This window comes from Cucurbita moschata, unplaced genomic scaffold, assembly GCF_002738365.1.
Source record: "Cucurbita moschata cultivar Rifu unplaced genomic scaffold, Cmos_1.0 Cmo_Scf00044, whole genome shotgun sequence".
Classification (NCBI taxonomy): Eukaryota; Viridiplantae; Streptophyta; class Magnoliopsida; order Cucurbitales; family Cucurbitaceae; genus Cucurbita; species Cucurbita moschata.
In genome coordinates this window covers 2,835,177-2,862,250 of record NW_019268560.1, presented here as the reverse complement: position 1 = coordinate 2,862,250, position 27,074 = coordinate 2,835,177, and the positions used below count along the sequence as shown (strand labels likewise).

The window sequence follows — 27,074 nt, the reverse complement described above, 5'->3', positions numbered from 1 at the left end:
CCCCCCCCCCCCGCCATTTCTTTGTACTATATATGGAAACTGAGTCAAATTTTCCATACATCTCTCTCTCTCTCTCTTTCTTCTAGATTTTATTTGTTATGTTTGGCATCTGTGCTTGCTTATAGGTGAAAGACTCGGTAAAACAGGCTTCAGAGTGAGAGAGAGAGAGAGAGAAGATGCAAAGGCAGCAGAAAAGACGGGCCTTGTCCTATTACTCAGGTAAATATGTAAGGGAATATACGAATTTAAAGCGGAAGCCCAATAGGCAGCCACTAAAACTGAGTGAAGCAGGACGGCATATTGCAGCCCAAATGCTTCGTTAGGTGACCTTCAGATTCCACATCCCAGGCGTGGAATTAATTAGAAAACAGCCTCTGTTGTGTGTATATATAAAGAGAGACATGAATTAGGCTATGGGAAATCAGGCATGGGAATCCACACAGAGGCCCCATATCATCAGTAGCGGCATAAGGGTTCGATTTTGTTCCAACGCGTCGACGTTCATGTTTGGGCGATGGCAAGTTTTTAGGCTTATCTGGGCCGAATAAATTAGCAGGTCCTGATGATGGACAGACAGAGAGCGTTGGTTGTAGGAAACAACGGTAAAGAAGGGGGAGCCGAAGGATAAGGGAGGAAGAAGACGAGTCGTCGTCGTCCGGTGGAGTGTTTTTCGGTCGTGTGTCTCGCCATGCAGGCAGTGCAGAGCTAGCAATCCCACCGTAATTCAAAGGCCCCGATCGTTTCCTTTTGAGCTATTAGGCAATGAACATATAATTTTTCTTTAAAAAAATTAATTGATTTATTAATCCATGACTAATTAACTATAATTATTAAAACAGTCTACATTAATTTAATCATATTGATAATATTATTAAATAATGAATTGATAGTTTTCAATTCCTATTTCATTGAAAAAATGTGTATATTTCAATAAATGAATTTATTACATTGGAATGCCAAAGAATTAAGTGTATGTATATTAATCTATTAAACTAGAATGATTAAATTCACATTATTATTAAATTTTTAATGTTATTCTGCTTATTACCCATTTTTTACCCTTATTTTCATCTCTATTCCCTTAATCCCAACATACATTTAAAACAACTAACAATTAAAGAAAAAACGGTGATAATTATTATATATATTGATTTGATTCCAACTAACAACTAAACAGAAATTAACCAAATAAATAATCTATACTTAAAACGAATTATGTGCCTCTTAATTAAGCAAAACATAAAATTTGAGGTCAAAATTAGTTTAAAACATTTTCTCCAATTTCCAAAAAAGTACTTTCTGTCCCTTTCAATCAAGACTCCTAAATACCCGATGATTATGCAGTAATTGGAGGCCACTTAGGGTATTTTCGTCAATTTATCCGAATCTCCTCGTCTCTTGGTCTTTGATTTTTTTCAACTAACAGTAAATATCTACGTGGAATTAAAAATACCCAATTTCTATACCTACAACTCACTCCTCTGCGGCGATGCGCACCCTAGTTTCCGTATATTGCACATCTTCACCGTAGATTAAACCAACGTTTGAATGATGATGATCCATTCTGACGGCGAGATGACATATATAAAATGATAAATAATTAAAAGAATTATTAGGCATGGTTTGTTATTTAATTAAGAAAATTTAAAAGTTCAAAGTAAATTATTGATGGTTAGATAAATAGGGCATTATGAAGCCAACCAACCATACCATTAGGCATTAGGCACTAGCGTAGTGAAGGCGCATGAGCGTTGATAAGGTTGAGCAGCACATTATCAGACCCTTATTTCAAGGGTCAACTAAATAAAGGCATAATCAAGTCCCCAACTGTAAAAGGTGAGCCGCGTACACGTCGGACCACAATCTTTCCTCAAAGCTCAGGAGGAGGAGGAGGAAGAAGAAGAAGAAGAAGAAGAAGACGATAGATCAGAATGTGAAGTGCGGTTTTGATTTTTCGGAGTAAAAGGCGATCAAAAGTATTCATCGCAGCTGCTAAACATGCTCAGATTTCTACTCCCATGGCTTCTAATTCACTGCTTCGTCTTCTCTCTTTCCTCAGCTCGTCCTCGTGAGCTTCCCCTACTCTCTCTCGTTCACCGTTTCTTCGTTTGAATTTACATTTTTATTTTTTTGCTGCTGTACTGAATTAGGATTCACACTCTCGCTCCATTTCTCTGACTAGTGCCTTTTAATCTAATGGCTATTCAATTGCTCTGAATTTGAGTTGAGAGGAGTGCAATTTGGACTTGACTCATCGGCGGGTAGATCTCTAAGTTTCCAACACTAATTAGATTTGTTGCTTTGAGTGGGAAGTGAATTATGTGCTTCTGAATTCAATGGTGACTGTAATGGTATCTTGAATCTGTGATGATTTCCGCGTTGCTTGATTTTCTAACAATTTTTTGAAAAGTCGAAGGATGTGGAGGGAATAATACGAGTGCGAAAATAGGCATTCTTCATACAATTGGAATTGTAAGGAAATGAGGAGCTGTTGAATTAATAACCACCATTTTTTACGTATAGGGAAGGCTGCAGAAAATAAAGAAGCTAGGAAGCAGGATTTTCCTTGTCTGATAGATTCTGGATTGAATTACTTCATTTCTGCAGAGAAGGAAAACGTTCATTTTCTTTTCGGACAATGGGCATTCGATAAAATTATTGAAAGGCATTCCTAGTTAATAAGTAGTTCAATATCTATGAGCCTTTGTAGTTTTAGCACATAGTAGATGTCTGAAAACTTAATGCATTCCTTATATGTCTTCATATCATTACTGTCTTATCATGCATTCATGTGTCCTATTGTTGCAGAACCATTTGCTATGCGCATAAGCTGTGGGGCTCGGACTGACGTCCACACACTTCCAACAAATACTCCATGGTTCAAGGACTTCGCATATACAGGAGGGATACCAGCTAATGCGACACGCCCAAGTTATATCTCTCCTCCTCTTAAAACCCTTCGCTATTTCCCCTTGTCTGCGGGTCCTGAAAATTGCTACATCATCAACAGAGTGCCAAAGGGACACTACTCTGTGAGGATCTTCTTTGGGATTGTTAAACAACCTAATTTTGACAATGAACCTCTATTCGATGTTTCTGTTGAAGGCACACAAATTTGTTCACTTAAATCAGGGTGGAGCAACCACGATGAACAAACATTTGCTGAATCCCTTGTATTTTTAACGGATGGCTCTGCCTCTCTCTGCTTTCATAGCACAGGTCATGGAGATCCAGCTATCCTTGCGATTGAAATCCTTCAAGTGGATGAGAAAGCATATTATTTTGGTTCCAAATGGAGTCAAGGAATGATCCTTAGGACGGCCACAAGACTGAACTGTGGTGCTGGGAAGCCCAAGTTTGATGCAGATAATAATGGGAACCATTGGGGTGGGGATAGATTTTGGAGTCCTATTAAAACTTTTGGTCAGCAGTCTGATCGTATCATCTCTGTTGAAACCAGCATCAAACAAGCTTCAATTTCGCCAAACTTTTATCCAGAAGCTCTATATCGGTCTGCACTTGTGAGCACCGATAGTCAACCTGATTTGACATATATAATGGATGTGGATCCCAATAGAAACTACTCAATATGGTTTCACTTTGCTGAGATTGATGGTTCAATCAGAGATGTTGGAGAAAGAATTTTTGACATCTTGATTAATGGCAATGTTGAATTCCAAGATGTGGACATTTTGAAACTCAGTGGTGGTCCTTATACTGCTCTTGTACTTAACAGGACTGTAGCTGTCAATGGGAGGACTTTGACTATTACCTTGCAGCCTAAAGAAGGCAGTCATGCCATAATCAATGCCATTGAGGTGTTTGAAGTTGTTTCAGCTGAAGTAAAAACATCCCCAGATGAAGGTAGGGTGTAGATGCATCCCCTGCTTCTTCTTTAATGTACCATGTTTGTCCATCTTTTTTTCTTATTGAAAGAAATATTTGTTTCAATTTTCACAATTACGGAGTGCAGAATATGTGATTTTTCTGCATTTTAGTCTTTAAATCCTGGAGTGATTACTTGCAACTAATTTTGTCACATCATTATAGTTAGGGCTTTGCGGAGCCTGAAGAAGGCATTAGCACTTCCTGTTCGTTTTGGGTGGAATGGTGATCCATGCGTTCCTCAACAACATCCTTGGAGTGGAGCAGACTGCCAATACGATAAAGCTGGAAACAAATGGGTCATTGATGGACTGTACTTTCCTTATCTTGTTCCTTCTAAAGAAAAATATGAAAAAAAATTTGTTATCTGAGATATCATGCAGCCATATGACGATATTTCAAAAAATTTGCTTGCTGATGGCTTCTGTGTTTATTCATTTATTCATTTTTAGAGTTTTTACAAGCATTAACTTCTACATTGCATGGCCAGGGGTCTTGACAACCAAGGTCTAACAGGATTCTTGCCAAATGAAACATCTCAACTGCGTTATCTACAAAGCATGTAAGTTATTGTTTGAAGTACTTCATCTTTTTAGTAAATAGTGAAAAAAATATATATATTCTCTTGGTTTTTTGGTTGATTTTCATTAAATAATTTAAAATTTTGTTCCTTCCAAAGATTTATAACTAGTATAGAGGATTCTTAATCTTGGACCAGATTAAAATAAAATTGTTTTTGGTATTTAGGGAGTGAAACTTCTGTTATATGATGTCCGCTGGTGTCTGTTGCTTCATATCAGTAATCCATGCATGTATGTTTTTCCAGAAATTTAAGTGGAAACAGCATCCATGGTCCCATTCCAGCCTCACTTGGAACAATAACCAAGTTAGAAGTTTTGTGAGTATTGCTTATAAACTTCTCTTGAAGCTTTTTTTGGATTTCTGATTTTTTAATCTAATCTACACTGTTGATACATAGTTTGAAAGATATGTCATTTAATTGAACCAGTGCAACTTTAAAGTTAGAGTTAGTAATAGTGACTTAGATGATAAGCTAGAATCCGTGATAAACAAGCATAATCTAGGTAATGATGTTGAGGTTTTGATCTAGTGTGCACTCAGTATTAATCATAGCATAGTAGTTGAGAAATTAAAAACTTTTAATACCGACTGTGGAGGGTTCACCACGCTGCCTAAGAGGGACAGAAATCCTGACAAGCCAGTGTTAGTAGAGACGCAAAAGAAGAGCTTGATCATAGCAGGTTGGTTGTGTGCATAGTGAAGTGCTTATAGGTTGCAGAGAACATAGAGTTTCTTAAACCACACCATGTGAGTTGGTTTCTCAAGAATGTGTTTTATAGAGAATTGGCAACTCCACGTGCATGTATCAAGCTTTGTGAGAGTACATATCAGTGAAATCATCTTTGTTCAGTGGACATAGTGGTGAGTTTCAAATGAAGTTATACCTTTGTCTCCAGAATGTAATGGGGAAGTTGCGGGCAAGTAATGGATTCTTCTGCTGAATGTGTGTTTCAACGTGAACACCATGGAGAGTGATTTGTATAAAATGGCTATATGGAAGGGAACTAAAAAGCTTCTAGAAGCACTACTTTTCTTCCAATGAAATACTGAGAAATATGCCACGCCATGAGATCTGATGGTTGGTTTGGAGATACAGCTCGTGGAGGGCAACTTGTATTACAAGAGTATTTTTAGTCCAAGTCCAAATGGTAGTCAAGGAGTGATACCATCTAATGTTGAGGTTCCCTAGAAGAGGGGGGTTGTGGCTTGTTGTTTTGTCTAGCCATTGGGCCACAGAAAGAGTGGAGATGATTTACCATTTCCTCACGAGATTCTCTCTTTGAGTGGCATAGAACCCTTCATAACGGAGATCATATCTCATAAAAAAAAAAGTAATGTAAACAAGTAGGAAAGCAAATTAATGGCGTCTTTGGGATGTTTAAAATGTCCGAGAGGGTAAATTAGATATTGTTCTATTCTATTCTATTGAATGAAGCTGGCTGATGAATAATTGCTGATATGTATATAAGGAGTACAGTAATGTTTCTAAATGTAAAAAAAAAAAATGCACAACGATAATTTTTTGTGAATAAGTATGATGCGAATGTTTTTTTTTTTTTTTTTTTTTTAGATTTAGATTGTTGTTTCAGTTTATATTTTGATTGTTATCGCTCAATCTAGACAACTGTGGCAGTACAATGCTTGAAATATATTTTCTCTATTAGGGATCTATCCTACAATTCCTTCAATGGATCAATTCCTGAAAGTCTTGGACAGTTGACATCATTACGAATACTGTAAGATACTTCAGACCATATCCAATAAATTGAACGTAATGATCATCACATCAGGACGTTTTTTTTTTTTTTTTTTACCCTCACAGGAATCTTAATGGAAACTCTTTGTCCGGAAGAGTGCCTGATGCTTTAGGTGCAAGGCTTTTGCACAGGGCCAGCTTCAAGTAAGCAGTTACTTTATTGTTAATTATACGTGGCAGAGGAAAATTCTACTGTTCATATGTATTTTTATTAGATACTGATATTCTAGCATGGACGGTACAGCTTTACTGATAATGCCGGTCTCTGTGGTATACCTGGGCTACCTGCATGTGGGCCACACCTTTCTAATGGTGCTAAAATAGGGATTGCATTTGGAGCTTTAATTATGTTCTTGCTCATAATTACTTTTGTGGTTTGCTGTTGGAAAAGGCGGCAGAATATCCTCCGAGTGCAGAATGCTGGTAAGAACGTTGTTGATGAGTTTGTCTATCTAAAAGTAATACCATTGTTTTACATTTTCTTTTTTTGAGTTAGGGATAACCTCATGGTATGCATAGGTTCTTTTCCTGAATAGTGTTATAATCGGTGACTCAATAAGTTCATTTTGTGGTCTCTGTTAAATACGGTACACAAATCCCAAATGAGGCATGGAAATGCTATTCTAGATTTGGCATCACTAAGAGCTAATTATGCACTATTATTGGATCACTCTTGCAGCAAGAGATGCTCCATATGCAAAAGCTAGGACCCATCTATCTCGTGACATCCAGATGACAATGCATCACAATCAAGGCCATACGAGGGCTCCCACTGAAAATGGACGTTTGATTTCCTGATTCAACTCTTAAAACTGAGCCATCTTGTCTAGTTGAAGCCAGCTCCTTCCTTGGTATGACTGCATTAGGTCGGTTATGAATCCAATTGCACCAATAATGGTAAAGATCCTTGACGCCCCAATGGAAGTTAATTCTTGTACATTGATACAATTCTTTACACACTCTTACAACTTGAACCGGAGATGAGATGAGAAGTGAATGCTCAAGATTTTTGTAGACCAGTAGAGAACTGCTTGCATACAGAAGAGAATATAAAAAAGGAAAAAGATAACCTTTTCTTCGTAGCAAAGGTTCAGGTAGAGAAAAACCCTTTTCATTTTTGAACTCCCTCATGTCCCCAATTGTAACTTTTATTATCCCATTTTTTTGCATTTTACTCGTTGAATACTGTTGAGCAATTTGATTTACTATATTACATGAATACAAGAACGTGTGTTTGAGTCGTTATATTATGTCTGGCTTTGTGATTGTGTTTCTGTTTACCTTGTTATTACAGGAATCCCGAATCTCCACAATGGTACGATATTATTCACTTTGAGCAATAAGCTCTCGTGGGTGTGCTTTGGGCTTCCCCAAAAGGCTTCGTACCAATGGAGATCCTAAATTAGCCAATGTGGGACTTTCATTCACCAACATAACATACCTAACATAATCAGATAATGAATTTGAAAGTTGTTTTGAGCTGAATTGTTCTTGTTTTTTCATCACTTGTTCACGCAAAACTGTTGCCTCACGTCAAAACCTGAGTTGTGATTTGTATTATTATTATTATTATATTTGTAGGTGGGAAGCTGGAAGAAGGGAAATTACAAATGCAGGTAAACAGAAGTGAAGGGCGGAAGAGCACATGGAGTGTAATCTGACAAGTAGTTTTTAACTACTTCCGGACAAAATATTTTACCATTTAACCTGCATGTAAATTTTATTTACGGAAGATAAAGTTTATAATATTTTTGGAAGTTTTAAAAAAAGGAATCGAGACGTCATTAACTGCTGATATAACCTTACTTTTTTGTCTGGAAAGAAATAAAAGCAGCCAAAAAAATAATACACAGAAACCCCCCATTGGCAGTAACTACGTATTTACAATATTCATTTCGAAGTAAATTAGCATTCCAGCGGAATTGAATTGAAACCTCCATGTTCAGTCATTGTCAGAGTCCCCCCACCGTCCCTCCCCTCTTTTACCACCAACTATCTGGCCCCTCAGCCACTGAGCGGCTGAGCCCCTCTCTGGAAAACAAAAATAATAATAAAATTGGAAAAGAAAGGGAAGGCCCAGCCCGGCCCAATTGGAGGGTGTTCCCTAGACTGAGACACCACTTATAAAGCCTCCACGTGTGCCCATTTTTCTGACAGTCTCACATATTTTGGCAGGCGCCGGTCAGCCCCCCATTCGTAGGGCTTACGTCATCCTCCTCACGTCTAATCAGGCGGCGGCTCTCTCTTCCCTTTCCTGATCCAGGCCCCACCCTCCTCCTCCTCCTCCTCCTCCTCCTCCTCCTTTTGCTATTTATAATATTAAATTAAACCCTTTATTATTATTTATTTATTTAATCAAAATCTGGTTCTTAATCTCTCATCCGACGGCCGCTATATGAGGTATTTATTTTGTTAATTAAAAAAAAAAAAAAAAAAAAAGAGTTGAAATATGTGTGTGTATTTATGCCGTGTACCCGAGGATTACGGGTGACTTGGTGGGTCCCTTCCCTTCCTTTCCTTTCCCTTCTTCTTCCACTTCAAAATTGTGTTAAAACACATTTCACTTCCTTTACTCACCCAAATCTCTTTTCCTTCTGTTCTTTTTTGTTTTTGTTTTTCTATTATTATTTTTTTTTTTTAAATTTTGTTGGTGATTCCCCCATGGCTTCCACTCGCGAGGCTCACTACAGGGGCGTCAGAAAGAGGCCATGGGGTCGCTACGCCGCTGAGATTCGCGACCCTTGGAAGAAGACCCGTGTCTGGTTGGGCACTTTCGATACCCCTGAAGAAGCCGCCCTTGCTTACGACGGTGCCGCCAGGTCCCTCCGCGGCTCCAAAGCCAAGACCAACTTCCCTCCCCCTCTCTCCCTCGACCTCAACGTCTCCTCCACTCCTACAACCTGCAACTGGCCTTCCTCCTCCTCCTCCTCCGCCGCCGCCGCCGCCCCTTCCTCCTCCTCCTCCTCCTCCGCCGCTCGTCTTCTCCTCGGCGATTTCCTCCGCCACGGCGCTCGCAACGACTTGTGTAATGTCAATGTGGAGGCCTCTCCGGGACTGGTGGACTCGAGCGATCCAGCGCCCAACACTACGGCGTCGTTTATGGGGCACGTGCGTCGTGGCCTCCCCTTTGATCTGAACGAGCCTCCTCCGGTGTGGCTATGATTCATTCAACAACCCCACCACACGGCTTTTACCGGCGTTTTTAACGGACATCTCTTTCTCATTTCTCTCACTTTTTGTCGTTTTTTTTTTTAAATTTTATATTCTGACAGTATTCTGTATCCACTTTTTCACCCCTAGATTTAAAAAAAAAAAAAAAAAAACCCATTAAAAGAATATGTAAATACAAGTTTTTGGTGGATATTGATTGAAAAATCTTGCACCTTTTTTTATTTTAATAATATTTTCATGAAGCGGCGTAATGATGCCGGCGGCCGTCCGCCGAAAATATTGCTTCCATCCGACGTTATTGGTTCGAACGCATATAAATATAAATATAATAATAATAATAATAATAACAATAACAATCGTCACGCGCCAAAAGCATGAGTTTTTCTTTTTTATTATTATTTTTATTAGTAATTTGAATTGGTGTTTGGAACGACGTCGTAGTAAGGGAAGGAAGCCCAAGCGTGTGCACTTTATAATAATTGCATTCCATTCTTGGTTTCCCTTCGCTTGGTACGTCTGCTTTTGTGGTTTCGGCAATTTCAGCACCCTATTTATTCATCCTTTTTTATTTACCCTAAACCCTCTCCCCTCTCCTTTTCCACGCGCCTCCCCCCGCGCGTCTACCCCAATCCCCCTTTCTTATTTTTATCCTCCGCCGTCCGCCGTCCGCCGTTCACGATTTTCTTCACTTTAAAATATTTAACTCAATATCCATTTTACTGTTTTATCCTTTTCCGTACGAACCTTTCTTTTTTCTTTTTTCATAATTAAGTAGAGATAATAATTGAACTACAAACATGTCTTTTCTGTTATGATATGTGTAGCTTCAACTTTATATATATATATATATTTTTTTTTTTTTTAAATAGCAAAATTTCAAAATAATAATAATAATAATAATAATAAATGGAATATTTTGGTGTATTTGTAAGAGTCAAAATTTGGTTGTACTATAAAGTGAGAGTTGTGTGTATGATTGTATGAAAGTGGGAATTGGGGAACATTCCTTTGTTGGCTAACCTTCCTTTTCACTTTCTTTTACTTTTGTCAACATTTGCTCACTTCAATTTCTATTTTTTTCTTTTTCTTTTTACACCATTTATTTCCAAGGTAAAAATGTCATTTTTAGTTCCGCTATTCTCATTTGTCTGTAATTTCAATTATTGAAACTTCAAAGATATCGATAGAAGCATCTACCTAAATTGGATAAAAATGTAATCTAATTCTTCCATAATTTTTAATAAATCTTAAATTTAGTCATTTAAATTAAAAAAAATTATATGGAAGGCGGCAACCCTCAAAAATCAAACACCCATTACAAAAACGAGGGTAAATAAATAATTATATTTGTTTATATATTTTTTTTTTACAAAAAGTCAACAAGAATTGCAATGGGCTGGTGGGTTACGTTGCGCGCCTGGTTTACTTCAATTTCTTAAATATTAATCACGTGCTCTTAATTAATTTTCGTAATTGAAGAAAATTCAACCCAAGAGAAAAAAAAAAAAAACAAAGATTTTGAGACAAAATCTTGGTTGATTATTAACCTATTTTGGCCAAAATAAAACAAATTACAGTGCCAAACCAACCAACCAACCAAACCCCGTTTTCCCATTACAAATTTGTTCCAGATTTTGTCTGTTTGGAATTTGGATTTTAGGGTTAAAATAAAAACCCAAAAACAAAAAAGAAAAAGAAAAAGAGAAGCGTCCCTCCTGGACGGCGGCTTAATAGTTTTTTTTTTTTTTTTTTTTAAATTAAAAAAAAAAACATTGTTCACGTTAATTAAATTAATGAAGCTTCCATAAAAACCTGGGTGGTGAGGTGGGGCGAAGTTGTAAAAAGAGAATAGTTGAGGGGGGCGTGTGGAAATATGAAGAAATTAAGGGAGTGAGAAGCAGTCGCAGAAACAGAGAAAGTGCGGTGCAGAGTCGACGCAAAATAAATAAATAAATAAATAAATAAAATAACTAAAAATATAATAACTAAATAAATAAATAAAATAACTAAAAATATAATAAATAAATGGCGTCATCATAAAAACTGCCACCCCCACACCACCTGCACTTTGCCACAGCCGTCATTTCAAACCGCCACGTCCTCCCTCATTCCATACCCTTCTTTTTTTATTTTCTTTATTATATTCCAAAATGCTTTTACACATCTCACCCATCCCCCCAACCCTTTTTTTTTTTTTTTTTTTTTTTTTTTTAATAAAGAGTAAATAATAATAATAATAATAATAAATAAATAAAGGAATTAATGAGGGTGTCGGTAGCTGAGACATCACGGCGGCTTAGCGTAGCGCCAACAACTAAACAAGCCGCTCTGAAGTCAATTGTTTTTTTTGGACCCTTCCTTAGGCCTTATCCACTCTTTTTCTGTTTATTACATTGTCTTATATTTACCCTTTAAAACACGTTTGATTTGAATTTTGCTAAAAAAATATTAAATAAATACCAACTCCCACTTCGATTCTCAATTCAAACAATTCAAAACGCGACTGTCGCTTTTTATTTTGAATAACTTCATCACACTCAAATATTATGCTCGTTTTTAATGCACTAAACAAATTGATTCTTATGTTTATGGTTAAAATTCTACAATAGTATGATATAGACTCTCGTGACTTTGATAGATTATTTATTTATAAACCAAGATAATCCTTTAATTAATCAAAGTGGAACTACTCTTCCAATAATTTTCGACATGATTCACACATACACGAGAAGACTTTAGTCGAAGCAGAACCTAAAATCATTTAAAACTTGCTTGTTTTATCAAGCGAAACATTGAAGATTTCATTCCGCCCTAACAGATAACGTTTTAAATGAGGAGCCGGCTGCAGTCCCACTCGTCGTATACGGCGGGGTTTGCCAAGCAGCCAAGCAAACAAGAGGCGGCCCCTTTGCCTCTGTCCTTGTGTATTACTCAATACTACTGCGGCTCTGCAGGTAAATTTGAGGTACTCACAGCCTCAACCATTCATCCAGTGGCCCATCTCTGTCCCGCCAATAAGCTAATCATCGGCCTCTACAGCAAAACAACTTATGGCAGGGGGGCCCTTTCCCTTTCCAATGGCTACTTTTGGCTTCCCACTGATCTTCTAACCATACAATCAATAAGATACTATGATAAAAGCGCAAATACTTCCTTTTTTCTCCTTTTCTTGTTATGTTATCAACTTTACAGAAGACACAGCATCAAAAAAGTTCAACTAAATTTGCACCAACAAGTTTAGAACGATTGGGAACACCTTTTTAATAAACTAGAAACAAAATTACCTTTAATGGTTCCATGGGCAATCACTTTTACGAAGATCAGAACCCCTTACGTTCATTCGAATAGAGAGAAGACAAAGGCTCTTACCGAGCATTCAAGACACGGTTCGATAAAAAGCTTATGATATTATAGATTATGGTCATGCAGTTTAATAGTAGTTTACAGACTCTAGAATTATTTCTACATACAACACTTGGACATGTACGCTAGAGTTTCCTTATTCTGAGAGAATGTGGCAGAAACTCACTAAGGATTTTCCATATCGCTTGAACCAGGATGAGCATCTCCATTTAAGTCTTCCATCATCTCCTCAACTATTCTCCATCTGTTAGAAGCATAAATAAACTCAAGAACCAATAATGTATTTACAGTAAACTTCATGTTATTTGGAAAATGTCTGAGTACCTCTCAAGAACAAACTTCCCCTCCTTGTACTTTTGGTATTTGTCATGTGTAGTTACCTATTAAAATGCATCAATATCAATTGAGCAAACTAATACTACAATCAACAACTCAACTGAAAATCCCTTCATAAAAACACAAACCCACAAATGTTTTCAGATGCAAACCATAAATTACACCATTTTCAACTCTAATTTAATGTTATTTCAGGATTTCAGGCAGATGAAAGGTATTATCACATACGTATACATGCATGTATTGGAGAACATTTCTACTCATCCTGTCTGGTAACAATGAAAAATATATATTTTTTTTGTAAACTCATTATAATAACTGCTGCTTCAATGCGAACCTGCCTATTTAGCTGCTGAAGTTGAGACAAGCCCAGCAGACAACCAGCCAACCAGCCAGGCAAACATGATTGTTGTACCTTACCTTCCATGTGACATTTACATCTAATTGTGATGATTACATTGTGCATATAATTGTTTTCTCTCTGTTCTCTCTAGAAAGGAATATTACATGTATACTATGCACGAATTAAGTAGTCACCCCCTCTTAGCTTGTCTTAGGCTACAAATTATATTGGGGAAAAAAAAAACTTCGCCTTAATCAATAGCTGAAATTTTTAAAAACTCAATATTACAGTTCTCATTACCATTACCCATTTTCCATTGGGCAGGTTTTAGATAAAAGGATTATAACAATTAATAATCCACAACATAGCAGAAAGACAAGACGATGAAAATCAAAACCGAAGAAAAATGAATAGAAATAGAACAAAGCAATACAAAAAAGAGCTGAAACTGTGAAGAATTCTGGTCTATGAGAGAAATCCAGTCTTTGACGTGATAGAGAGAGTTAGAGAGCAAAGAATCCCTCACCCCATCCTTCCTCTCCCAAAAATTTGAAACTCCGGTATTCAAGCATATGCCAATCACCTTTTCTTTTCTCAAAATTTCAGACAAAATAAGATTTTATTATGTATTGTAATAGCAAAGAAGTGGCTATTACATCAATAAGAGTTGGGAGATTCAAACCCATGACCTCTTGAAGATGTTTTAAGTACTAAGCTATGCTCGTGTTGGGTCCTTCCAAGAGTTCTTTTTCCCTCTTGTTTTCGATTTATTCTAATTGGTCATCTTTCTTAAGGATAAATTGAACTCATAATATTCCAATATATTTTATCAAAGTTTCCTAATTTGAAATAGAATAGCATGTAATCATATCAATGAACCCATGTCCATTCTTTATAGATTATTTCTAATATAGTACGTTTGATACTCGAGGGCATCAGACCAACTTCTTCTCACCTGAACTCGTTACAGTGAATTATCTTCACCAATTAATTTTGGAAGTTGAAATATGCATGAGATAGATAGTTGATAACGGTCAACGGAACGACAAACTTAAATGTACAAGTTATAAGGGCTCCTTTAACCGTTGTTCCTACATCTGAACAGTCATCAGATGGTGGAAATTAGACTACTTTGCACAGATAGCAAGAGGAGAAAACTTACATATTTCCATCCAAGAATTTGTCCGCAACAGCAACAAAAGATATCTTCCACAGTGTGCATACCAGAAAGCATCAACCTCTCCTCCTTGGGACCAGATGTTATATTCACTCTGCCAAAAGGTTAAGAGTCAATGTCGATCAGAAATGTGCAAGAAAAGGGAAGAAGGATAAGAACTGTGAGGCAATATACTGTAATTTTCGAATCGTGAGAACTGCTTAAGAAATACTAGTAAAAACCCAAACCATCAGAAGCTATTTCTATATATAATTGTTCTCAAATAAGGAAAACAGAATTTAAAGGGAAGTCAATCAATTCTCCTCCTCTTACAGAAGTCCTCATCCAATGGTTCCTAAAAAAAAATCTAGAAATTTGGATTTGAAGCTGCACATAAAATAAGATCAGGGCCACTTACACATTGCTGAAGAGATATGCCCTCCCTTGGCTGCAATTGAAAGTCTGGGACAATAAGAGAACAATAAAAATTCATCAAAATGGGCAAGTCGAAAATGAAATAGAAAAGATTCAAAAGGAAATCGATCGTAATATTGTTGGAGTTTCACTTCCAACATAGCATTTAAGACTCAGTAGCGTCATTTTACATAGCGACGACGGACAAATTAACCATACCCAAAATATGCTTGATATTTCAATTAAGAATGCTTGGCTCAAAAAACAAAACAAAAATCAGGAATATCAATTAAACCAGCAAACAACGATTGAACAAAGAACGCATAACGCTAATACAAGGAAAAACAATCCATCTTGATGCAAACCTATAATTCGAGGACTAAAACTCCCGTTTTCGGTTCAGATTGTCGCGAAATTGAATTCCAGAATTTCAACGAACAAAATTGTAGCATGTATGGGCGAAATTAGTCGATGGAAACGAAGAAAGGAGTTGAGAGAATTCGCAGAGAAAAATAAAGAGTGAGAGTACCCGAGAAAGGACGTCATCGGCAAGAGCAACATTGTTATTACAGAAGCGGCATCGGTAAGACCTGCCTTCCAATTCAACCAGAAAAACCCTACCCATTAAAAACCCTAGAAGAATCCCAAATTGAAGACCTAAGCTCTCACCAAACTCATACGCAAATATTCATCCCCCTCTCCTCCAGACAAAATCAGAATAACGAACTTGAAAACTTTGTCATGCCTGGTCGGTTTGCGAGATGCCAGTAGCCGTTTCCTTCCAGCTACGGGAACCGGTAATTACCGGTTCTTCCTTTCTTCCCCTTCCCAGTTCTAATTTTGGGCTTCAGCCCACTCAATAATGGCCCCAAACTCTTTTTTTTTTTTTTTTTTTTAAATCTGAATTTAATTGTATTAATTTTAATTTTTTTTACTCTGAAATTAAAATTGAAATAAATGTATGAAAAAAAAAATAATTAGGTTATTAAAAATGGATTTGTTAATTGAATACTGAACTATGCAAATATGTTTAGGTTAGCATTAAATAATAAATATTAAAATTGTATACTAAAATGGTTTGGAATTGGTTTTATCCATAATAACTCCACAAACTTAAATAATAGTAAATAAAATAAAAACCACAAATAAATTGCCACTTCCTTAATATAAAACTATGTTTTGTCGTCTTCCTCTGTCCTAATTACGTGTCCAGTGGACCTCACCCCTCCCTAACCTCCGCCTCCAAATATCGTCCCGTCCGGCGATCTGGGCTGCCTGAGCTGACCTTCACATGGACGGAGAACCCAATTAATCATGTTCTTCTTTCTTCTTTCAGCTTCCTCCGTTGCCGGAAGTTGTTTTGTTTTTTTTTAACAAAAAGGAGTTGGATAGTCCTGATAGCTAGTACACGTGTATTAATTGACATGGAGCTTCAAAAATGTTGCCATAATTCATCTTTGTCGGAAAAATTGAAGCCTACGCGGACTCCGGTGGAGGGAAATTGAGATCTAGATCTAGAATGGGTCTTGATTTGTGGTCATTTTGGTTGAGATTACTAACGGAGTATGAATCTGAGTCACTTTGAACTCCGCCGCAGGGGATTGTTTTTTGGTGGCGGCGATCGAAACTCGCGGCGGATTGATGATTATGAAGAATCTCAACCATTCCGTGGCGGAAAATGGGATGATCGAAGAGGAAAAGGTGATTGGTCGGCGGGAAAATTCCGAAGGGGAAGGGCGGCGTGGATCCGGCGGCGATAGCGTCAGGTTCGTGATTGAGGTCAAGAGTGAGGTCTGGGTTGGGGGATTCAACGGTGCTACTTCTGTTGACGATAACCGGAACGGGAAAGGGAAAGGGAAAGTTAGTCTTAGCCTTGGCGCCGCGGAATTTGCGGGCGGCGGCATCGTAAGCCATCGCCGCCTCTTCCTCTGTTTCAAATGTGCCTAGCCACACACGGATCTTCTTCGCCGGATCTCTAATCTCCGCCGCGTATTTTCCCCATGGCCTCTTCCTCACTCCTCTAAAATGTACCTCTCTGTCCTTGCAGCCGGCTGCCACCGCCGCCTTAACCTTGTCTCTCGGCGCCATAGTTGATTGAAGAAAATGGTGATCCGATGGTTGTAAGTTGATAGAGGAAATGGAAGTGGAAAGGAAGGGACTTCGGGATTTATAGAAGAAAATTTTGGAATTTTGGAATTTGATTCAATCAGAAATGGCAAAAGTCAAAAGCAAGGAATTTGACTTCCCGGTCCCATCCCCACCGTTTGTTGTAGCATCATCCAATGGCTAGTATTCAACCATCATTTTTTTCGAAATATCAAATAAATATAAATTTACAAAGTAAATTTGTAATTTGGTTATTATTATTATATTTGTTTAAAGAAAAGAAAGTAAGTTCGATTTTATTTTTGAGGTCTCCGATTTGGTGGGCCCCAAAAAGATCGCACCGGTCAAAAACTGACGCGTGTCCTTGTTTCCTAATTGGCCGATAATGCACATCCTGGTAACCTCACGCGACAGCACCAATTTTTATTTATTTTGTAAATGGAAACGGAAGCAGCCAAACAGCGCCGCCCCATAAAAGGGTGACATTTCCAGTTTTCCCACACGCACCAACTTTTAAGATGGGCCCACGTCTTCTCCCCAGACACTTGACTTTTGTTTACGCGCCAACCATCATCTTACACGCGCCTCTTGTCTTCATTTTTCTGTCCTTTTAATTTTTGTTAATTTTAGTTCATATCACTATTTTCATCCCTTTTAAGTTTTAACTTAAATTTATTATTCTCAATCAAAACCCTCTAAACATAATTATTTGTTGATATAGTTATAAGGAATATATTTGATGTTGTATTGGAAAAAGTCTATCTAAATAAAAATTTACATTTAAGGATCTGGATTCTGGCTTCAGCCACTATAGTTCATATTTGGCCTAAATGACTAAGTGAAGGTTGTGAATAGATTACTCACGTATGATCTAAAACGTCCCATAAATTTTAAAATTTTCATTTTCATGTCAATATATCTCAAAATTATTATTATTGGAGAAATGAGAGAGGAAATAATTGGGTGCACCCATTTGCACGAGAGAAAATGGTCAAACACGTGAAAGAGGGAGTTGACGTGTGTGGCACAAAAGTCGACATCAAAAACAAACCGAGTAATAGATAATGCATACGAGGAACCAACCAACCCTAAACCAATTAATGCCACGTGTGAAACTTTGAATCTTTGATTTGTTTGGAATTTATCGAATAAATTATTGATTAAATTTGTTAATAGTTTTGATATTTTGGTTTGGTTGATTGCATACGGTCCAGGAAAAAGAACCCTTAATAATGGTTAAGATGGTGATATTGGTCCTTAATTAACCATATCTCAGTCGCATAATGTTATTTTGATGTCCTTCGTGTCGATAACGTCGCTCATGAATGGCATTACGAGGCAATGGCTTTCTAAGTCATGCCGCAAGCCTGTACCTAAGATATAAGTATGCTAGTCCTGCTGTTATGTTTTGCCTCACCATGGCCAAGGGCCTAATTCGATCAATCATCCAGTAAATGGGTTCGAATCGACGAGCCAGAGGCTTGGTTTGAACCATTGACGATCTAAGCTATGAACCATTGACGAGCCAGGGGAGAAAGTCATTAAAGTGATAAAGGTTTTGTTCCTGAGGCTCAGGTTTCCAATGGTAGAAACGGCATTGGTGATTCTTCGGTGGGAATGGGAAGAATTTGAACAATTTTTTGGAGTGCGACAGTTTTCTATGATATTTGATCGCCCACCTGTTTATAAAACCAAAAAAGGGTTGCATTTCTTTCCTCATATAAATCGTATAGATCCTGTGTAATTGATGGTCGCCAGTTCTGTAATGCAGCATTCTCAGTTTGATGTAAAATTTTAGAAAGTGTTATGTAATAAATATCTCAACCTTTCACACAAGATATCAATATGTCACTAAAATGCTAATAGTTGCTACTATATTTCATATCTTATGTTGGAAAATTTATCTCCTGGCTAAGCTAAACAATGAGAAGTATACCCTCTTTTCTCAAGGATGACCCTTTACCTGGAAAATCGTGAAGAGAGGAACATCCAAGCGCCAAAAATTGGGAAGGTAACCAGAGCAGACGCCTAAAAATCCATAAAACATGATTAAACTCGAGAAGTAGGCGAAAATACAGGTAGGAGAAGTTCTAGATGAAGCATCAAGATTTTTGGTGGCTTACCAGAAAGAAAATAAATTCCCTGTTGGCAAGATATGCTGCATATTCATTTCTTTCCATTTCTTGTTTAATCAGTCTTTGTAACTGCAGATATCAATATTCAAAGTTTATAGTCATTATCACGAAGGGATATAGCTCAGATTGGCAATAATGCTTATTCCACTGCAATATCTATATTCTGGAATGAAATGCAAATGTCAAAGAGTAAGAGATGGAGGTAGCAGCACATTTCAGAAGAAGCTATGTGGTGTGCAATTCGTTTTGTTCCTATAAGTCTTTGCAGAAATTATTAGATTGACTTTAAGGTTTATGTAGACAAACACACACACACATACACACACACACACACACACACCTCATGGTGATACTTTTTGGCTTCCTCATAGACTCTTTGGAAGTGATGGATGGCTCCTGTAACCATGGAACTCAAGGTAGACACTTTGGTGAATAGATGATGGTTCGATGTCTGAAGCGCCTTTTGAAGTTGATTGATAAAACGCGTGTTGACCAACTATACAGATGAAGCATCAATAAAGCTTACAAGTGAAATTATTTGGAAGAAGATGTGAAGTGATTGAAGACATTATGAAGGTTTAGGTAACCATAATGCACGGGGTGAGGCAGAGTAATGAAAAGACAATGTTCAACCAAGGTTGTCCAACAATTACCTTCAAATAGGTGCATCTGGTTAGAGCAACTTGCCGGTGGACCTTCAAAGCTCGTATCTAGTCACAAGCCAACAAAGTTAGTTAATACATCAGCAAAGCAGCTCAACGATAAAATTTTCCATCATTGTGCCCTCTCCAGCAAAACATACTTTTGTCATTTCAAGAGCCTGCTCGAGATGCCGAATTTGAATCCATTGTTCAGATACTATGGTAGACTTCTGGAAAATAAAATGGCCACAAAGTAAGCATACTAACCAAGGAATATGTCACAAAGGAACATTTTATCAATGGATATAAGTTGGTTGAGCAGAAGATATATTAGTTACATAGGGAAATGAACTCATTCTCAATCAGAGTCCAGATTATAAACAAGTGATATCCACCGCATTTCTTCAATTAAATAGACTGTGGACAATGTTGTGCTAACATGCGAAAACGGAGGAAAACATGAAAAACTTCAAACAAATGACCAGATGTTCAAGGATTTCTCTTTTCTTATTGTCTATAATTAATCATTGCATGATAATAATAGTTAGTGTGAGATCCCACGGTTGGGGAGGGGAACAAAGCAAGGGTGTGGAAACCTCTCCCTAGCCGTGATGGGGAAGCCCATAAGCTAAAACCCAAAAACCTTGAGGGAAGCCCAGAAGGGAAATCCCAAAGAGGACAGTATCTGGATGAGTACCAGTTCCACTATGTAACTCTTAAACACGCGTTTTAAAAATCGTGAGGCAGACGACGATACGTAACAGGCGAAAACAGACAATATTTGCTAGTAGTGGGCTTGGGCTATTACAGTTAGTTAATACCATGGAGTGTATAGATGAAAAAGATAATGTACATTGTATCACACGAACATGCAAAATAATTATAAAACATTCGTCTTAGTTTTATACATTTTCCATGGCACATATGTGAGCATGTTGCAGAACATTCAAACACAATGCCGGCTAGAAAAACAAAAAACCTGTTGCAATCTGGTCAGAAATTTATACCTTCTTAACTTGTGAAGTAACCTCTTCCAATTTTTCCTCAGCTTCCTGTACCTTGGCTTTCAGAATATGAATTTCGAAGTTGTTCTTTCTCGATGAAGCCCAGAGACGTCGTACCTAATATGCCCAAGCCAACTATACGGATTAATTGAACTTTTGAAGATGCTTCAACAAAATTTACCAGATAATTGGCCCCTTGATCAGAAAATCCAAAGAAGCATAAAAAAATTAAATACGAAAAAGCAAACGAAAACCTCATCCTCCAGAGCAGCAGTCCTTTCATCATCACTTGATGTTGTCCTCTGCATATCAACTAAACTAATATCAGTCTTAATGATGATCTTCGACATTTTCTCAAAGAAATAAAGCATTTAGATGATGTCTGACTGATGTTTCTACCTATTGTCGTGCAATTGAGAATTAAACGCTTAAATTGAAAATAGAACTCAATCTATAATCAGACGAACTTTTGCATTGATCTAGTAAATTCGGAGGTGTGAATGGGCTAACTGCCCAACTCCAAAATCCGTAAATGAATAACATCCAAAACGTTCTTATGTAAGATAACTAGACGAAGAATATGAAAATGCAAGACGGAATGAATCTCTGTAAACGCACAAACAGGTGAAGCAACATTGTCTGCATCATAAAGCACGAATCAAACCTTCAAATCAGATAGAGCAGACTCCAAGTATTGAATCTTATGGGACATAGCCTCGATTAGCTTTTCCTGCGCCTCGAGCTCATTTCTTTTCTCGGTTAAATTTTGCTTGCTTTCCTCCAGAACGGATTCTGCATTCAATTTTATTAAGTACAAAAACAGCGACACCACAGAGAAGCTATGTAATAAATGCGTCAGCCTGAAGTCTAGATTGACGGAAACTACAATGAGCTAAATCCTGTCAAGAATTAAAACAGTTCAATGTCATGTGAAAGGAAAACAGTAAACGGTATGCACCTAAGTGAGAGATCCTGAGCTTGCTTTCCACCAATTCGTCGATCAGCCCATGGTTACTTGATCGACCGGGCGAGGCGATTTCACAGACGGCGAGAAGAGGTAAGAATATGGCGGGAAGGAGATACAAGATCTTAAATGGGCAAATCGCCATTTTTGCAGAGCTTTCTGAGTTCACAACCCAGAAACCCGCCTGCAATTTCTGCAACGCGAGACTCCCTCACGCATGTGAATCATTTCTTCGCCGTCATCAATTTTAAGATAAATTATTGTAAGAAAAAAGCTAAAAATACAATTACTATTAGTTTGTGATGAAACCGTTCATAATTTATCCTAAAGATATCCCGAGAACTTACAAAAATATCATTACCATCTTCAACCTAATTTCTCTTTTTTTTTTTTTTTTACTATTAATACATAGATGAAGATAATTCATTACACCACATTCATCTATACTGAACAATTTCTCAAATATCAATCTTTTTTTTTTCTCTCTTTTTAAGTAACATACTCTCATTTATGAGCATTTTCAAACATAAATATATGAAAGTTCAACCATTTTTTGAGCTTAATTTTCTTTATTAAAAAATCAAATAATTGTAAAATGGATTCTAAATGGAACAAGTTAGAAAATGAACTCCGTGTTTCTAAGATTGAGAAGTGAGAGAAACAATCTCTCCCTCTGGAGTTAGATTCTGAGGTCACATTATTGGGGCAGATGGAAAGCATGAGACTCAACAAGTCGTAATGGGTTCTTCTCTGTGCAGTGCACAGAAAGTTGGGTCGATGCGTTTCTCCATGATGGTCACTTTGCTTGCTTTCTTTCAGAAGGTGATCTGATCATAAAGGGCATCTACAAGGCTCAATTCCCCATGTCTGCTCTGCATAATCTTGGATGGTTCTGTCACTGCTGAATCTACCCGAACCAGCAGTGCTGAGGATGCTCATCTGTGTCCATTTCTTTTGATCGACAAATGCTTTATCTGCCGCTGCCTGGAGTAGAATGCAATTGATCATTATATCATTGTAAAACAAATTACTAGGAAAAGCCTATTGAACACCAAAGGAATACCTGTGCCTCTAAATAGCTTTCGAAATCGGCACCAAGGAGATAATAATCGTCGCTGCCCTCCACAGTGTCGCATAATGATTGGAAGTAGTCTTGGAAGCCGAAGTAACCATCTCGAACCATTCTTAAAAGCAAAGCATTACAGAAAACATAAAAAAAGGATTCTAAAATTGAGGACGGTAAGCTCATTGTGCATTCCCCAGTGGATCATAACAGTTGAGAGAGATTGTATGTATACCTCACAACACGAGCAAATTGTAGAGGCACCTTAACAATTGTCGATCCTTTTTCACGCAATGTTGCAACTTCATGCACCTTTGCTCCAAATAAAAACTGAACCAAATAAATTGGAACTATCGTAAATCCTTATTTCCTGACATAAACTTAGTGCACTCAAGGTTTCTGACATCTGAAAAGCCAAAACTTTTGTAAAAGACAGATTCTATTTCTAGATGCAATGGTGTGTGGGAATGGCAGTCAGCCTGCATAAAATTCTTTGAGATGACTCGTATGCGTAAAATTGACTTAATCATGCAAAAAGAGAAAGATTAAACATCCTAATAGCAGATGGAAAAAACAAGGTGCTACTGCACTTATCAAGATTCTTGATCAGTTTTGAGAGGCATATCAGTTCCATTTCTCTCTAACGCTAAGACAACTTAGAGACGTGATGGAAGATTTTGATAACCTAACAACACAGATAATGTGAGACTGTAATTTGCATTTGGAAAATAATTGCTATGAAAAAAGACGGTATGAAATGATTATACAACTACTTCATCGAAGGCATTAACTTCCAGTTATTTAAACATTTTCCTAGTTTGATTCATTGACTGCAAGAACCAACAATTTCCTAAAAGCAGGATGATCGGGTGATAAACTTTTCAATATAGATAAAGTTTAATTAAGAACCCTCTAGTTAAGCTATAAACTATGAGAAAGATAACTCACCATGTTGTCTTCCCCTATTTCTTCAATTATTTCAACCGTAGATCCATCTGCTGTAGCTAATAATAAACAGCCATTCATAAGAAATTTCATGCAACCAGTGCCTGATGCCTCATGTCCAGCAGTACTACATCAAAATTTATTGCATCTTATGCACCAAAGAAGATGAAGAAGAAATGAAAGCTTCGTGGAGGTTATTGTATATACTTCAGTTATGAAAGAGATGGACTTTCGGTGACAAACTCAGGATAGAAATTCCTTTGAATTTAATTTGAGCCACATTATCAGTTTTTTCATGTACGCATTCTTTAAATTATTAAAACTTAAAATCGCAAGTTCATTGAGACAGTCGCACAACTAACTATTTCATTACTTTTGTACAGAAGTAATGTATTCCTGCATTTCTTATTGTAGATCATTGGAAGAATACTTGCAACGGGGTGCCTTCGTTTTCACCCCTGTATGGTTTTTCTAGTTTGTGATTATTATGTGACCGAAGTTCTCCTGTTCCTCTTCATAAAAGTTCCGTTTTCTATCAAAAGAAAATCAACCAACCTTATGTGCTGCGAAAGATCGGCACCAGGTATTATCATTTCAGCAACGGATACATTGTAATCAGGAATAAAGACCTGCATTATTTCAAAAGTCGTAGAGGTGAAAGTCAGTTGAAGCGTAGGAGGTATTTGTAAAGACATAACTATTGGTCATTTACAAGATAGAGGATTGAGGTAGCAGAAGACTTGAGATATGTGACTGACGTTATTAATCTTTTAGAAGATCACAGAAAAGCCTCTTACCAGTTTTAGAAGATCCCCTATGTCACTGTCGTTATTGATCTTTTCTGCTACAGCATGACAAAGTTTGATGATCTTCTTTGCCATTTCATAACCAGGAGCAGCCTTTCCTCCAATTATGCAGATGCGAGGTACTACTTTCTTCCGGTCATCCTTAGCCATATTCTGCAATAAGCAAATAAGTGGTGACCAATGTATAAGTTCCATAACAATGAAAATAAAATAAGGAGACCGAAGGCATGGAATTTATGAGATTGCTGACGATATGTCCTTAAAACTGACATGGCATTCCGTCTTCTCCAATAAAAAAAGAAGGAAAACTATCACAGTTCCAATCTACCTTTATGCAGTCATATCTATGGATGATGCCTATTATATTCAGCAGCTGTCTTTTGTACTCATGTATCCTTTTTATCTGCACATCGAACATTGCATCTAAACTGACCTGCATTAGTCAAGAGTCGAGGTATTATCACAATAATACAGCAACATGTGATAAAGAAGACTAAATACAAGCTAGTAGAGATTAGAGATACAATATGGAATATCTGCCCACCTTGAGGCCACTTGTTGCTTCAATGTATTCAGCAAGCCTCATTTTATTTATCTTCCGCACCTAAAAGTTCACGCTACAAGAATGAGACCCAACATCCATAACAGGTAGTCAGTCCAACTTGGAGAGAATGAATGCAATAAATTACCATTTGCCATTCTTGATGCAGGGAAATATCAGCGGCATATTCACGCAAGCCCATTAGAAGGTCAATATCACGTATCCAAGACTCTGTCCCAAGCCATTTTGAGATGAGAGCACATAAACTAGGATTGCTTACCACAATCCAGCGACGCTGAGGAAATCAGTCATCGAACAGATTAGTCAAGCACTTTCATGGAATCCAATTTGAAATCTTCTCAGCAAACAAAAAACAAGAAAGAGAGAAACAAGGATTTTTCCAAATACACGTGGAATATATGAACTTACGGTGGTGAACAAATAACCAAACAAGCATATCTATGACCTTAATATAATCAAGATGACATCAAAGGAGCATTATATTTATTAGGACGCAAGTAAAATTATGAGTCAATATCAATCTTAATGACCAGGGGAAACATGGAAGATCCCAAAACTATTGGAATACGTGGCATACACAGCCAATAGTTTTATTTGATATAGTTAATAAATAGTTCTGCTCATATTTAATTCGCTAAAAAAAAGTGACATAGGTGCATTCATCATGTTTGCCAAACCCCTTATTTCCAATCATACTGAACAATAAAGAAAGATAATGATCAGACACATCCCAACATATTTGCCAGATCACTACAATCTACCTGGGTTACTCCATTTGTTTTGCACTGAAATTTTTCTGGCCACATCTCATAGAAGTCCTGCAAAGATGTTCAGATGTCAACTCTATAGCCTTACAGCCGAGCATCAAGTCTCTTAAAAGCTGATGAAGTTTGCAATACCTTAAATACCCTTGTTTGTAATAATTCTGAATGTAATCTGGATACGCCATTCACAGTATGGGAACAAAAAATTGACAGGTTTGCCATACGAATACTCTGTAATATGAAAATTAATAACTTTGCAACATTCTTCAATAACACCATCCAAACAATCAGAAAAAATATTTGAAAACCGACAATGAAAACTTCATCAAAATAGAGAACTGTGATGGGTTTAGCAGTACCTTCACAGCACCTTCCTCCACAATTGACATCCGGGACAGCCTATTATAGTCTAAACCAATCCTTCTCTTCAACTCCTCCATGAAATACGAGTTTATGTCATATATAATCTAACAAGAACAACACCCCGTAAGCTTGTGAAAATTTATTTAGCTTAAATTAAGTAGAAGAGATATTATAAGAAGAAAGAGGTTTTAAAAAATTAAGACAACACTAGGAATACAGCAAGGACAAGAAGCCTTGCTGACTCTCAAACATTAAACTTTATCATTCAAATGAACCAGAACAAAGGAAAACAAAATTTATGATAAAACAAACAACGATGATCAGAACATACTTGTAAATGCCGTGGGAGAAGACTTTCAAGCAGATCAACAGGGATCTTCTCCAGCGCTTCAGCTAATACTGTGTGAGTTGTGAATGAAAAGATTTTGCATGTTATGTCAAATGCTTCATTCCAGCCAAGACGTTCTTCATCAACAAGTATTCGCATGACCTCAGGTATCGCAAGAGCCGGATGAGTATCGTTCAGTTGCAGAGCAACCTAATACATAGAAGTAGGCACAGTTTATGGAAATGTAAAGCTGACTACTAATTCTGTGTTTGCTAGAAAATGACAAACATAAAGTGGGCACAACACTTAAAAAAGAAAATATAATGAACCACACTTTCATTGAGAAAAAAAAAAAAAAAAAAAAAAAAAAAAAAAAAAAAAAAAAAA

At 37.2% G+C, this 27,074-nt stretch overlaps 6 protein-coding genes across 6 annotated transcripts in view; 2 read left to right on the top strand and 4 right to left on the bottom strand.

Moving 5' to 3' along the window:
* Positions 1–1,786: 1,786 nt before the first annotated feature.
* On the top strand, positions 1,787–7,468 carry LOC111434125 (probable LRR receptor-like serine/threonine-protein kinase At1g07560). The gene is made up of 9 exons (XM_023071439.1): positions 1,787–2,068; positions 2,809–3,864; positions 4,051–4,198; positions 4,376–4,447; positions 4,712–4,783; positions 6,132–6,203; positions 6,290–6,367; positions 6,468–6,646; positions 6,903–7,468. The coding sequence occupies exons 1-9, from the start codon at positions 1,999–2,001 to the stop codon at positions 7,019–7,021; spliced, it is 1,866 nt and encodes a 621-aa protein (XP_022927207.1). The 5' UTR covers positions 1,787–1,998; the 3' UTR covers positions 7,022–7,468.
* Positions 7,469–8,694: 1,226 nt separating this feature from the next.
* LOC111434133 (ethylene-responsive transcription factor 12-like) lies at positions 8,695–9,572 on the top strand. The gene has a single exon (XM_023071450.1). It carries the CDS (start codon positions 8,885–8,887, stop codon positions 9,383–9,385), a length of 501 nt encoding a protein of 166 aa, XP_022927218.1. The 5' UTR covers positions 8,695–8,884; the 3' UTR covers positions 9,386–9,572.
* Positions 9,573–12,781: 3,209 nt separating this feature from the next.
* LOC111434136 (protein yippee-like At5g53940) lies at positions 12,782–15,836 on the bottom strand. Its single transcript, XM_023071454.1, has 5 exons — positions 15,536–15,836; positions 15,011–15,054; positions 14,599–14,707; positions 13,082–13,137; positions 12,782–13,001 (listed from the first exon to the last, which is right to left on the bottom strand). The coding sequence occupies exons 1-5, from the start codon at positions 15,629–15,631 to the stop codon at positions 12,923–12,925; spliced, it is 384 nt and encodes a 127-aa protein (XP_022927222.1). The 5' UTR covers positions 15,632–15,836; the 3' UTR covers positions 12,782–12,922.
* A 231-nt stretch (positions 15,837–16,067) lies between these two features.
* Positions 16,068–17,168, bottom strand: LOC111434134 (ethylene-responsive transcription factor 8-like). Its single transcript, XM_023071451.1, has one exon. The coding sequence runs from the start codon at positions 17,092–17,094 to the stop codon at positions 16,483–16,485; it is 612 nt and encodes a 203-aa protein (XP_022927219.1). The 5' UTR covers positions 17,095–17,168; the 3' UTR covers positions 16,068–16,482.
* Positions 17,169–18,873: 1,705 nt separating this feature from the next.
* Positions 18,874–22,164, bottom strand: LOC111434131. Its single transcript, XM_023071447.1, has 9 exons — positions 21,851–22,164; positions 21,557–21,684; positions 21,147–21,194; positions 20,896–21,009; positions 20,050–20,118; positions 19,901–19,957; positions 19,588–19,743; positions 19,236–19,316; positions 18,874–19,140 (listed from the first exon to the last, which is right to left on the bottom strand). Exons 1-9 carry the CDS (start codon positions 21,999–22,001, stop codon positions 19,072–19,074), a joined length of 873 nt encoding a protein of 290 aa, XP_022927215.1. The 5' UTR covers positions 22,002–22,164; the 3' UTR covers positions 18,874–19,071.
* A 241-nt stretch (positions 22,165–22,405) lies between these two features.
* Positions 22,406–27,074, bottom strand: part of LOC111434124 (glycogen phosphorylase 1-like) — an 11,524-nt gene continuing 6,855 nt past the window's right edge. The window contains exons 10-22 of the mRNA XM_023071438.1: positions 26,691–26,897; positions 26,356–26,463; positions 26,132–26,227; positions 25,994–26,050; positions 25,360–25,506; positions 25,215–25,274; positions 24,999–25,103; positions 24,662–24,823; positions 24,420–24,493; positions 23,868–23,991; positions 23,155–23,249; positions 22,920–23,040; positions 22,406–22,840 (exon numbers count right to left, since the gene is read on the bottom strand). Coding sequence (XP_022927206.1) covers positions 22,688–22,840; positions 22,920–23,040; positions 23,155–23,249; positions 23,868–23,991; positions 24,420–24,493; positions 24,662–24,823; positions 24,999–25,103; positions 25,215–25,274; positions 25,360–25,506; positions 25,994–26,050; positions 26,132–26,227; positions 26,356–26,463; positions 26,691–26,897 — 1,509 coding nt within the window. The 3' untranslated portion in view covers positions 22,406–22,687. The remainder of the gene's footprint in view (positions 22,841–22,919; positions 23,041–23,154; positions 23,250–23,867; positions 23,992–24,419; positions 24,494–24,661; positions 24,824–24,998; positions 25,104–25,214; positions 25,275–25,359; positions 25,507–25,993; positions 26,051–26,131; positions 26,228–26,355; positions 26,464–26,690; positions 26,898–27,074) is intronic.